A 13,194-nucleotide genomic window follows, 5' to 3' on the forward strand; every position below is an offset into this window, starting at 1 on the left:
ACCAGAGCAGCAGGCCTTGACTCCTCCTCAAAATCTCCAAAGTACCTGTTGATGGTCCCACTGAGGCACCCGCGACCCTGACATCGCCTTCCCTGCTGTCCCCTTCCCAGCCAAGTGCATCCAGTCCCACGGGGGGCGGGGGGGGGGCGTGCAGCAGCCCGGCTCTCCGCGACCCCGAACCCCGGCCTCCCCGCTGGGCACCGAGCCGGGCGTGCCCGGAGGCTGGCGGGCCGGCGGTTCCACGCTCGGAGGTAGGTGGTGCTGTTGCCGCGACGTCTTCCTCATTGGCGCCGCGCGGAGAGGCGGAATGTTCAACTCCTGACTCCGGCGGAAGCGTGGGAGCTGCGCGGGCCGCTGTCCCCGACCCCCGCCGCCGCTCGCGCCCGGTCCGGGAGCCAGGTAAGGGTTGTGGGGAACCCGAGAGGCGGGAGGGAGCTCCGCTGGAGGACCGGCGGGGCCGGGGCCTGCGGGGCCGGGGCAGCGCGGCTGCGGGAGGCCGGGGCTCGGCGGGCGGCTGTCCTCGGCTCGTCCCCGGGTGCCCTGGAGCCCCGCGGTCCCCGAGCCCGCAGTCCCTTGCCGCTGGGCCGAGGACGGCTTGGGCATGCCCGGGCCGGTCCAGCGGGGCACTCGGTGCCCGGAAGAGTCCGGCCTGGCACAGCTCGCGGCGATCGCCGGGAACCTGCGGCGGCTGCCCTTCCCGAGCACCTTCGCCTTCCGTGGGAGCACACGCGGGTGTCGCAGGCGCGGGGGATCTACACCAGGGTGGGCACTGAGTGACCCGGGCCGCAGCTACGCCTTGCCCCGCGCGCGACAGCTCTCGGAAAAAACTTTAATTCTAAACTGCCCAGATGACATTGGAACTGCCTGAAAACAACAACAACAACAACAACAACAACAACAACAACAACAACAACAACAACACAATGGCAAGTCATTGTTGGGTTGCTGAAAATGTATGTTTCTCATGCGCCTGGAGATCCTGCATAAGCACTGTTTATGGAGAACATAATTACTATTTTTGTTAGTTTCGTTAATAATGAAAGCACACCATTTGGTGGCCCGTTCCAGCGATTTCACAATAAGCAGCCTTCATTAATAATGCGTGTGAGAACTGTCTTCCAGAATGGATTGAGGACATCTGAGTTCGGATGGTTGTTAAAGTGGGTTCCTGTTTTACCCCTGAAGTGGTTGTAGCGAATCTTCTGGTCTTCTTGACCATAGATGAAATCAACTGCCAGCATTTAGTGGATCCAAACCTACCAAAATATTTAACGATAAAAATAAACAAATGATTCAAGACCAGACTTCTTTGTCGTCGGCCTGTCTCTACTCTGAAATTTCATTCTTTTTTTGATTTTTTAAAAAAAGTGACGGCTGCATTTTAATTATGGTTTTGATTATTTGTAGAGTCTTTGTTTTAGATTTCTGCTACAATAGTGTGAGATTTGGGAGATTGTAAATGAACATGAATTTAGCTTGTTTGGAAAGAGAGAATTAAGAGAGAAAAATGGTCTTTTGGAGCACTGTTTATTTTAGTCTTTTACAATGTAATTTTGACAAAAATTTTGGGGGATTTTTTTTTTTAAACTGGAGAATGTGCAAGTCAAAAGTTTAAGTGGGAAATGTTTGTTGTCTAAGAAAGTAAATAGATGATTAATCTTTTAAAAGTTTTTTTAAGGGGGAAATACATAAGAACGCATTAAGAGAAATAATAACCGAATATTAAGCACACAGATTTAGATCTAAAAATGGATGGTCAAAGATCTTGGGAACTGAGGGACCTTCTTGCCAAATAAGGAAACTTGGCAGGCCGTACTGTGTATTTTAAGTTAGGGCAGAGTGAGTGCTATTGGCAATACATTGGCTCAGTGCCTATCTGGGCTCTGCAGTGAAACTGAGTCTGATAGGCCTGCAGAGTTATAGGCAGGAGTTATGAAGGGTGTGGAGTGAATCACTGGATCATCGGAGGAGACACTGGAGAAGTTACAGGGACGTTTTGTTAAAGAGGTCAGATAAAACTCTGAGTGTGCCCAGCAGAAGCAGAATACACAGCGGGTCTTAGAACTTGACATAGTCAGGGAAGAGTCAGTGAGTTCTGTTAAGCTGGGGAAAGGAGTTTGTGGTAACACAGGACTGTCGGAACCAGAAAGCCTCTGTGCCCTGAGGTGTTGGGAATAGAAGTTTGGATCATTTGTTTTCCATTTTATTCTATCCAGGACAGATGGGACAGGGTGGGGGACTGTTTTATCTAAACATAATAGCAACAGCTGAGACACCTTCCATCTTACTGTGGGGAAGTTTAGGCTACTTCCTTTGTGGTTATTGACCGTGGTCTATACCACACATAAACCAGCATAGTTATAGCACTAAACAAAAGGTTCTTACCTGTGCAGGGAGGAGAGCCATCAACTCCAGAGCCTCCCAGCTGGTCAGTTAATACAGGGCTTTTGTATCAGACCCTCTGAGAGACAGCTGAAGCATTGAGTGACAGGAGTTAAATAATCCCAGCACAGTAAAAGACTGAGAACAGGGAGCCATACATTTGATACCTAACCCCATTGGCACCATTGCCAATAGAAAATTAAAGCCTCCGATGTGTGGATAGTCAGCAATGCAGTCGTTATGGTGACAAGAAATGGATCTGTTTAAAGAAAAAGTGGGGAGGGGAGAGATTAGGAGGCAGTTAATGAATGAATGAATGAATGAATGAATGAAAAAAAGGCATACCATGGAGGAAAAGGAGGTGACCCAAGTTTACTTCCGGTTGTGCCATTTGTAAATTAGGCTTGGCCAACTTTTATAACCTTGGGGGGAGGGCAGTACTATCTGCTTCCCCCAGGAGGGGTCTATGAGACATCTTGTGGAAATGCTTAGGGGAGTCCCTGACGCTCCACCTGCCGTGACTGGGTGCAGAGAGTTTCCCAGCCTGCGTGCTTGCCTCTCCTAGCCAAGACTTGCCTACGGTATTTTTCCTTGTTGCTTTCATACTAAGTGTGTACACTGAGATTAGATGGCGGGGGAGGCGGTCCCTAGCCTAGTACAAGGGGTTCCAAATCAACTCTGTATGTGGCTTTGTAAAACTATGTGTTGGGGAAGAATCTGAAAGTTAATACACTTAAGTATATAGATGAAGGATTTTGAAGTTAGGGGAACACAGGCAGGTTATGACAAGAAGCATGGACTAAGATCACTTGGAACCATTTGCAGAGCTCATCTTGAGTAGCTCCTGTGTTCAGGGTCTGTTACTCCTTTCTGGATCTATCTGTGGACTTTACATAGGAAACCTTAAAAGAGAAGGAACATATTTATCTCAAGGTCATGGAGTAAATATTACTTATTAACCTTTTTCTTACACGGTACCCTACTGTGAGGGAGAGGGAGTGTGTACCCTTAAGGATCTACAGATATGCCCATAAGCACTTCTGGTGTAGGCAAACATTTGCTTTTGAAAAAAAAAAAAAAAAAAAAAACAACCTTTCATTTAATTTAAAAAACCCATGTAGCCTCTTCGGCCTCTTCTTCTCATTCTTGTCTTACTCAAACCAACATAAACAGACACATGTATTCCTCCAGATCTTAAAGTCAGATGTATGCTGTAGTACTCACCTACCTTCTGCACACACAGGAGTAAGCCCACGGGATGATGGGATTGGTCCTGTTAGCCCCCGGTCTGATGGAAGAGGTAATGTGATTCTATTTTGCTAGGGAAAGTCTTGAATCAGAGCATCATCCCAAGAGTATGTATAGTCTGTGGTTATCCTTATGGTCAAGAGCTTTGGGGATAGGAGAGAAGTGTACAAGACAGGCACTGGAATGTAGACCTCCCTAGCCACATGAGAAGAATTTCAAGAGGATGGCCCAAGGACTTTTATTATTTCATTATTATTTCAGAGATATAGCTCTCCTCATGTTTACTGCCAGGTGCATGACTGCATCTCCAGTAAAGGATGACCGGCAGCCAGCACTTCATGCTCGCCTGGTTAGTCATCATGCTAGTAAGGCCAAAGTGAACCTTCCAGACGCATCCTTTCTTGTCTTGGTGATGCTGGTCTCCGCTCCTCGCCCCCGCCTTCTGTTGAGTACGCTGGGGTGTATCATTCAGTACTGAGAGGGCAGCCTATCTTCTTGTGGGGCTACCAGCCATTCTGTAATTTGTAGCCTCTGCTAATTTTGCCTCTCACTCAGCATAGCATCATACAGGTCTTGCTCTTGGCTAATTTTAATATCCCGGTGTCTGTCTTATCCTTCATCTTCCTTCAGACGACCCAGATCTGACCTGCATGTTCAACCCTTGCTAGGAAGCATTCCTTGTAGGTAACCAGTCTGGGGCTGTACCTTGTCTGTCAGAAGTCAGGCTGGTTGGGTGTTTCCTATTTGACAAGGCCAGTTCTGGGGTGGAGAACGGTGCAGCAGATCACCAGGATGGGTGGGAGGCTGGTTTAGGAAGTAGGCATCTTCTTCCCCAGATGTGCAGCACCCCCGGCACCTGGGCACTCTGCTAGGCAGCCCCCCTTCCTGCAGCACCCCCGGCACCTGGGCACTCTGCTAGGCAGCCCCCCTTCCTNCCGGCACCTGGGCACTCTGCTAGGCAGCCCCCCTTCCTGCAGCACCCCCGGCACCTGGGCACTCTGCTAGGCAGCCCCCCTTCCTGCAGCACCCCTGGCACTTGGGCACTCTGCTAGGCAGCCCCCCTTCCTGCCCACCTCTTTACTGGATAGCAGTTTCATCTCTCCTCTCTTTCCACAAGAACCCACCCCCCACCCCCACCCCCGTGGCCCAGGACATGCATGGATGCCCTGGGTCTCGTTTCCTAGTTGGGCGCTATTTGAGCACAGGCTCATTCTACACAGTATCGCTCCACCGACCACTTCCCAGTTCCTCCTTTTACTTCTGCCAGCAGCATTTCTGGCAAGGAAGCCTGCCAAGGAGGTTGATTTTCATTTATTGGAATATTAATGGATGAATAAGAATGTTTCATTTAACTAGCTTGTTTTTTATTTTAACCTTTGCTCTGACTAGAGAATCATACTACTTATATGGTAAAGCACAGATAGAGCGGGGAATCGCCTGTTCTCATTTAGGCTCCTATTAAAATTTGGATTTTTCTCAGATGCCATGACGGAAGAAGTCCCACGTTCTAGTTAGTTTTATTCATAAACTTCGTCTTGTGGCTTTTGTCACTAATGACAATTATGGCTTTTTGTCCTTTTTTAAAAAGAAGGACACAGAGCAGTCTGTTCAGGAATTGTCTCTTTAAATCTCTGATCCTGATTATGAAGAAATACATCAAACTGAAGTTTTCCCCATTCTTTAAAAACAAGGCAAAACAAAAACAAAACCCAGAATTCTTTTTTAAAAAATGCATGGCCCAATTCCGAACAGTAAAGTGGGTAAGAGGTTTTGGTTCTTTTATTTACTGAGCTGTGTGAAGGAATACGCCTCAGAGCAAGGTTGGCTAGAGGGCGACGATGCTTTTGAGAAGTCATCTTTAAGTTCCCTTAAGTTTCTTTATTATGTGTGTACAATGCATGGCAGTCAGGGGACAACCCATGGGAGTCAGTTCTCTTCCACCACGTGACTTCCTGGGCTCATCTTAGACTTGGTGGCAAGTATTCTTACCTGCTCTGCCATCTTTCTGGCTCCCAGATTCTTTCTTCTTGTCTCCCTTGTGTATGTGTGGTATATGTGTATATGTGTGTATGTGTGGTATATGTGTATGTGTGTGTATGTGTAGTATGTGTGGTATGTATGTGTATGTGTGGTATATGTGGCATGTATGTGTATGTGTGGTATATGTATATTTGTGTGTATGTGTGGTATATGTGTATGTGTGTATATGTATTATACATGTATGTATGTGTATATGTACATGTGTGTGTATGTGTGGTGTATGTGTATGTGTGTATATGTGTATGTGTATGTGTGTATATGTATTATACGTGTATGTATGTGTATATGTGGTACATGTGCATGTGTTTGTGTGTGTGTGGTTTATGTGTATATGTGTGTATGTGTGTATGTGTGGTATATGTGTATATGTGCATATATGTGGTATATGTGTATGTGTGTGTATGTGTAGTATGTGTGTATGTATGGTATATGTGTGTATGTGTGGTATATGTATAATTATGTGTATATGTGGTATATGTGTATATAGGCATGGGCAAGTGCATGCTAAGACCGGAGGAAGATATTTGGTGTCTATCTCTCTCCACCTTATTTTTCGAGATAAGATCTCTCACTGAATCTGAAGACTGATTGGCCAGTGAGCTCCCAGCATCCACTTGTCTTTGCCCCCAAGGTCCCCCTACCTCACGTATTGGGATTACAGGTATGCATTGCCATGCATGACATGCCTGGGATTCAAACTCAGGTTCTCCTGTTTGCACAGCAAGTGATCTTACCCACTGAGTCATCTCTTCAGCCTGAGAAATCTGTTTGAAAGCTTATCTTGATCACAATGACACAAATTTGTTTCTCTTCTTATGTTGTGCCAGAAATAAACTTATAACTACATTTGTGAAAACAAAAGGAAAGTATAAATTATGGATGGAAAAAGAGGAAGTGTGTAAGTCAGAAATATCCAAAAGAGAAAAACCCAGAGAAATTCCAAAAGCCTTATTTGTAAAGTTAATTAAAAAAAAACAATGTTTTCATTATGCTGTGGAGGCATTCAATAAAGCAGGTTAGAGTTCTCTTGAGTTAGGTGCCCTTGTGTAATGAGCAGAGAACATCAGAAAGAAGACAGTGGTCCTGTGGAAGGTGGACTCTCTGGGACACTACCAAAGCAAGTGCTATGACTGAATAAATACATCCTAGAAATTCTAGTGTCTAAAAAAGTACAAAAGGAAAATAATGTCTTTTAGTAACTTAGCATAGGACCCATCTCTATGAAAAGAAAAAAAAAACAGTTTGAAAGGGAAAAAAACTTATAACTGTAGCTAGACATGCTGGTGTCATTCCTTGACTTTAGCCCTTGGGAAGCTGAGGCAGGGGGATCACAAGTTCAAGGCTAGCCTGGACAACATAGCAAGGCCTTATCTCAGAAATAAATAAGTAATCCTCACTAGTAAGATAGATCTCGCAAAATGACCCAACCCCACAAATAGAGAGCAAACAAAAGCGAGAGAAGAAATTAAAGTCACATAACACAGATGAAAAGGAGTCAAGGGGTCATTTACTTGTTAATGTTTGTGTCATAAAAGTGATTGAAATATAAAAGCAATTTTGAAAATGGGAAAACATACCCGATTGTGAGGGCTGAAATCTTTGGCTAGGCAAGGGCTCAGGGTCATGGCAGCAGGTAGACAGCCATACTCGCCACCTGTTACATGCAAATTCCTTTCGGGACTCTAGGCGAGGCCTTTCGACACCTTCTCTGCTTCCCTGGGCAGGGCAGGCCTTGGGAAAGACTGGGAAGTCTGAGCTGCCCAGGGCATGGTCCTCTGCCTGCGCTCAGACAGCTTGAACTTGGGGTCTGCTCCTCTTTTGTTGAAGGTGCTATAAGCTGTGCTGAGAAGCTAAGGCTTGGCAGCGACGTCCGGTCACACCCTGCACACATGACCACTTTGGGGCTATCAAACGGAAGTGACTTTCAACTCCTTATTTATGAGGTTAGATGTGTCGGAATTGGAGGAAAAGTGATTGTTTCCAGGTGGAAGCAAAATTCAGCTCATTCTCATCTGATTTAACAGCTTTGCTGTTTAGATGTTAGCGGCTCAAGTAGTCCTGTTGCTGCTGCTGTTATTTTATATTTGTGACAGAAATCGAGTAGGGTGCACAGACAGGTGACTGACTTGAGATCAATACCAATTTGAAAAAGCAAAGAACCAAATAAAGACCTATGAGTTAAGCCGTGACCCTAGCCCCCTTTTTGAAAAGATGAAAAACTTTTAAAAGTAAAATAGTGCTCCAATTAACATCTTTCTGCCTGTATATGGCTTTTATAATTAACTAATGATATTATATATACTTTTATCAGTTCAGTTCATAGTTAAACTTATTCTTGTACTTCTAATTTAGGGACATTTTAAAAATCACCGAGTTTTGGCTACTGCCCCAATAAGTTGATGATTGCGTTTAGCCAACTTGCTATTGTTCAAATCTGTGACCCCTTATGCTTTGTTTTCTGTGATATTCCTGTTCTGAGTCCACCTGCAGTGTTGTGTGATTGCCTGTATTGTGTAAAAGCCTGTCTTCAAACATAGTGGGTTGAAAACGTTGTATGTGATCTTTGTAAGCAGATGTGTATAGATGGCTCCCTGACTTCTGAAAAGCTGGAGCAAAATCTTATCAGGTCTTGATGCTGTACGTGATCAGCATCTTGCCTCAGATGCTCAGAAACAACTCATGCTTCATCCTTCTCCTCTTAGGTTGATCTTCTTTAAATAGTGACTTAAAGTGAAAGGGAAAGCAATTTATATATATAGTCTGACATACATATATACATACATACATACATACATACATACACATGCATGCATATCCATGAGCAAACACACATGCATGTGTGCACATAAATACATATGTATGTGTGTGTGTGTGTGTGTGTGTGTGTGTGTGTGTGTGTGTGTGTGTGTGTATGGGGGGTAGGAAGCTAAACCAAATTTTTTAACTGAAGTTATGATGGCCTTGCTAAGCCTACTGGAGTTAAAACCTGTACTGAGGCACACTGAAATTGTTCATCTCTTCGGAAAGGATGCATTTTTTTTTACATTGTCATTAAAATGTCCGAGTAAGTGCATAGTTCATACCTATAGAGCCAGTTCCCAAATGGCAGGGTGTATTGCCACACGGGTAGCTGATCTGGAAGAACGTGTCTTGTTGCCCATCATCATGGGTGGTGGTCCTGGCCAAGTTCCTGGCCAGTCAATTCGGGTTAGTTTTTATTGATCTCATCTTCCTCTGTTTGGAAGGGGTTTCTCCATCCCTCCCCTAGTTCAACCCAAACCGAGAGGCGCCCAGACCTGGAGGTGCCAAGGTTCCCAAGAAGCTTGAGGAAGTTTTTCAAAACAGAATTGGGTTAGAATCCTCTTTGGGGCCTTGTGGAAAAAAAAAATGGCAAGGCTAAGCTTACTTAGCTGAATTGAAATCTTTGTAGCTGTGGGAACTATAATGGAAAAATTAACTTAAAGCTATTAATGGAGCAAATAGTTTGCAGTAGAGAAGATGTATACTGTGTGTTTGGTTATAAGGGAGGTGCTGAAAAATACATATATTAGATAGCAAGGAATTTTGGGTTTAGGAGTCTGTGTTCTGGCGGGAATTTGATGGGGATAGATAACGGTGCTGTGGGAGAGAGCAGTTTCTCATATGGGCTTCAAAATCGTGGTTAGGGAGGTTTGCAGGGTGGAGATGGAGATGTGGAGTAGGTATATCCCCAGCACCAAGCATGGAGGTGTGGGCGAGGTCAGCACACAGCCCGTGTGAGAAATAAGACCTGAAACGAACATGGCTGGATTCCTAAAGGAACACCTCCAGACCGCTGCGATTCAAAGTTGTGAGCTAAAGGTTGGGACCGAGTGTCCTACCAGTGAATGAAAGAAATCCTCTCTAAGAACACTCTAATAAAAGGCAAAATTCTACAGATAAAGAAATGATTCTAAAAGCTCTCAGAAAAAAAATATAAAAAGGTTTAGGATCAGAGTAGCGTCACACTGCTCCGTAGCAACATTAGAAATGAGGAGGGCGCTAAAGAGATGGCTTGGCGAATAAGGTTATTATCTTTTAGAGAACATGGGTTCAATTCCCTGCACCCACGTGGTTGCTAACAACTGTCTATAACTAATTCCAGATGATCTGACCTCTTCATGTTGCAGGCACCAAGGCCTGTACGTGGTGCACAGTCAACACACACAGGCAAACACTCATACACATTTAAAAAAAAAATTCTTTGAGAAAAAAAAGAAAGGAATCAGCTGAGGGGGCTGGAGAGATGGCTCAGCAGTTAAAAACACTGACTGCTCATCTGGAGGTCATGAGTTCGTTTCCCACATCCACACAGTGACCTCTGCTCAGGGAGCCAGTGGGAGATGTGTGTTGTCAAGGTGCAAAAGTAAACCAAGAAAGAAAAGCTGAAGATCCAGGGGCAGGGTTTTCCTCAGAGGGCGAAAGGGAAGGATGGTCTTTGAATAGCAGAGGAGATGAAGTTCCAGTGACAGTCAGGCCTGGGGAGCAGCCATTCCAGCCAGACTGAATCAAGAGGAAGTGTTTAGAAAGAATGTCTTCATGAAAACCAAGGTCCTCCTCCCTCTGGGTATCAGAGGATAAAGGCAAGGAGAAGCTGGCGTTGGTTGCTTTGTTGAGAGCTTTGTAGTTCCTGGGGGGGACTGGTATAGTTGGGTAAGTTTATCAAGAGCATAAAAAGCTAAACAGACAACAGAAGACAGAAGCAGGGCAACTAATAACTTCAGGAGAAACAAAAAGCTACCCAAGTAAAATGTAACCGCTGCTGCATGGCGGCGCTGGGAATGGTCTTGACTTTGCAAGACTGCTGTAAACCGTGAATACCGTCTTAGCCAACCGTTCAAGTTATAAACAGAGGTTAGACCAGTGTGGCCCCTGAATGTGTGGAGGTGAAGGATGGTGTGTAAGAATGGAAACCCCCTTCCACAGGGAAGGGTTGAGGACAAGATCTAAAGTGGGGAAGTCAAGAAGCAACAGTGTTCAAATACATGGCTTAGAAACGTGATCAGGAGAGGAGATAGATGCTTGAAGGAGCTGTTACTAGTTGCTCTCTCAGAGTTGAGTGAGGCACAGCCAGGCAGTGGATCTGCAAGGTCTTATAAGCTTCGTGGTCGTATTTAAATTCTTACACTTGGATAAAATCAATTACAAAAGCATAGACTTACCCATCCTCTGCTGCAGAGATCTAGCATATAGTGTTTGACGTGTGTTTGTGCGAGCTTTTTTGCCTCGCACACGCTGTCTGTGTTTGTCTGGCACATTCTCCTATATTTTCTATAAACCTTCTTTACTAAAGTTAGCGGGATTGCAGTGAGTCTGTCTGGAAAATCACTGAATTAAACGCAGCCACAGAGTGCGTCTGTGTTCTTCACAGCCGGTCTCCTCCCTCTGTTTTCTTGTCAACGCAGCCCTCTAAACATTACGAGCTCTAAACAGTAGAGGATAAACAAATTGCTTCGTTTTTCTTTCCTGCCTTCTCCCCAAAGTGGAGCAGACTTGGACTTCGCAATAAGAAATCAACATTCTTCAGTGAGCCGATGTTCCGAAAATGGAATGGCTGAGCCAGCTGTGCCCTGAGCTCTCGGAGCTCCCTGTGCAAGCGAGCGCGTCTCCCCACAGCTCCGAGTAGTCGATGGAGAAACTGAACTTAGAGTGACCCAGATGCCTCCCTTCTACCCTTTATTTTGGAATAATAAAAAAAAAAAAAAATCCAGGCTTCATAGAAAATGGCCAGGATAGTAAAAAGCCCATGCCCCTTTCTGATTTGTGGCTCTCTACTCTGTTACGGTACTTTCTCCCTCTCACACACTTGAGTCCCGTCCCCCTCTCTCATGTGCATTTAGGGGTGGTGTCAAAATCATCAAGTGAGTTGCAGGCGCCATATTTCCATGTGTCTATATATTTATAGAGGATCAAGGAAGAAAGTGATTGTATATTGTGTTTCATCCTGGATGCCCTCAAGTTCTCACAGAGTTCTTTTTCTTGCTATTTGTTAAGTGTTTCACAATGGTGACCATCTGAAGCATGAACCAGCTGCTTGAGAGATGGTCCTCTAATATAGATAGGTTCGTCGTTTTGCTCCGTGATTACAATACTGTGGTTTACAGTTACAGAATGGATGCACATACAGATTCTTTTCTGTACCGCCTGTAGCTTCTTATGCTTGCTCAAGAGTTACCCTTCACCAGTTGTGTGTTTCAGGCTTTGTTTTTCCTGATAATTTATAGTTTGGGATAGAGGATTAAGAATGAATGCTTACCTGGGAAAGAATAAGGATGAGTCAATCATAGACAATCACACTGCGGTAATCTCGGGAGGGGTCATCTGTTCCCCTGGAAACAAGCATAATATTTCTTTAAACATCTTTGGCAGTATTCCTGGGCTGACTTAATCTACTGTAATCAGGGGCAACGTCTCTTAGAAAGTTGATTCTGCTATGGTGTGCAGTCTAGTGAGACACATGTGGAAACCCTTGGCCAGCTTTTCCTTCACCCCAAGTGAAGTCTTGTTTGGAGTCTAAACACTGCATACGTGTTTCCTCTGCAGCGTCCTGGCTGCAGCCGTGCCAGAACACTCGGGGGCTTAGGTTGTGTATGTTTCCTGTGAGGCAAGGGCAGCCCGGAGAGCCGGCATGCCGCACATGCCAGAGGAACTGTGCAAGCTTGCTGCTGAAGGCATAGTTTCTGTGTGTCAGGCCTTCCTGGTAGGAGACCTGGTGACACAGTAGCCTTTAGGCAGAGCTCCTGAGGATCTGTAGGAAGTACTGTGGCAGGTTTCGTGGGGGGGAATCTGAGCCATTCCCAAGCCTGGACAAGCCGACTGCCAGCCAGGGTGAGTGCTTTCATTTCGACTTGTTTGTCTTGCTTCTCTTTCTGAAGTCATCGGGCTTTTCTAGAAGTTTCACAGGACTTGTTATAAATATCTAGAGCACGTCACGGATTGATCTGTGATTCAACATTTCTTCTCCTTTCCCTCTCCAGATTTTGTGGACGTTTACTACTTTGTCATTATGAGATGTCGTCTCTCGGTGCCTCCTTTGTGCAAATTAAATTCGACGACTTGCAGTTTTTTGAAAACTGCGGTGGAGGAAGTTTTGGGAGTGTGTATCGAGCCAAATGGATATCACAGGACAAGGAGGTGGCTGTAAAGAAGTTACTCAAAATAGAGAAAGAGGTAAGATCTTCTGCTCCCAGAGGCTCTCCCACCAGCTCTTATGTAAGCCTTTCAGCCTAGAGTTAGAGGGTCACAGAGCTGGAAGGCGCTGGCAAGTCCTTTGGGGCTGGTCCACGAGGCTCCTTCCCAATTCCCATTCTGGGAACCCCATAAATAGAAAATATTGCACTGTGTGCTTTAGGGTCGAGCTCTACTAAGGGACATCTGAAGCTAGAGGACTTCTTTTTCTTTTTCTTTTTGCACTGTTTTATTTTTTTATTTATTTTATTTTTTATTATTATTTTCTTTATTTACATTTCAAATGCTATCCCGAAAGTTCCCTATACCCCCACCCCC

The 13,194-nt window shown here is 45.1% G+C and overlaps 1 protein-coding gene across 3 annotated transcripts in view; it reads left to right on the forward strand.

Annotated features, from left to right (window-relative positions):
- Positions 1-249: 249 nt before the first annotated feature.
- Positions 250-13,194, forward strand: part of Map3k20 (mitogen-activated protein kinase kinase kinase 20) — a 156,933-nt gene continuing 143,988 nt past the window's right edge. Inside the window, exons 1-2 of one of the 3 annotated variants that reach the window (XM_021192996.2) lie at positions 250-399; positions 12,666-12,858. In XM_021192996.2, coding sequence (XP_021048655.1) covers positions 12,700-12,858 — 159 coding nt within the window. In that variant the 5' untranslated portion in view covers positions 250-399; positions 12,666-12,699. Of the gene's footprint in view, positions 400-12,205; positions 12,517-12,665; positions 12,859-13,194 lie in introns of those variants that run through there. The other 2 variants (XM_021192995.2, XM_029536358.1) reach the window with 2 other exon arrangements.

This window comes from Mus pahari, chromosome 3 (assembly GCF_900095145.1).
Source record: "Mus pahari chromosome 3, PAHARI_EIJ_v1.1, whole genome shotgun sequence".
NCBI classification, from domain to species: Eukaryota; Metazoa; Chordata; class Mammalia; order Rodentia; family Muridae; genus Mus; species Mus pahari.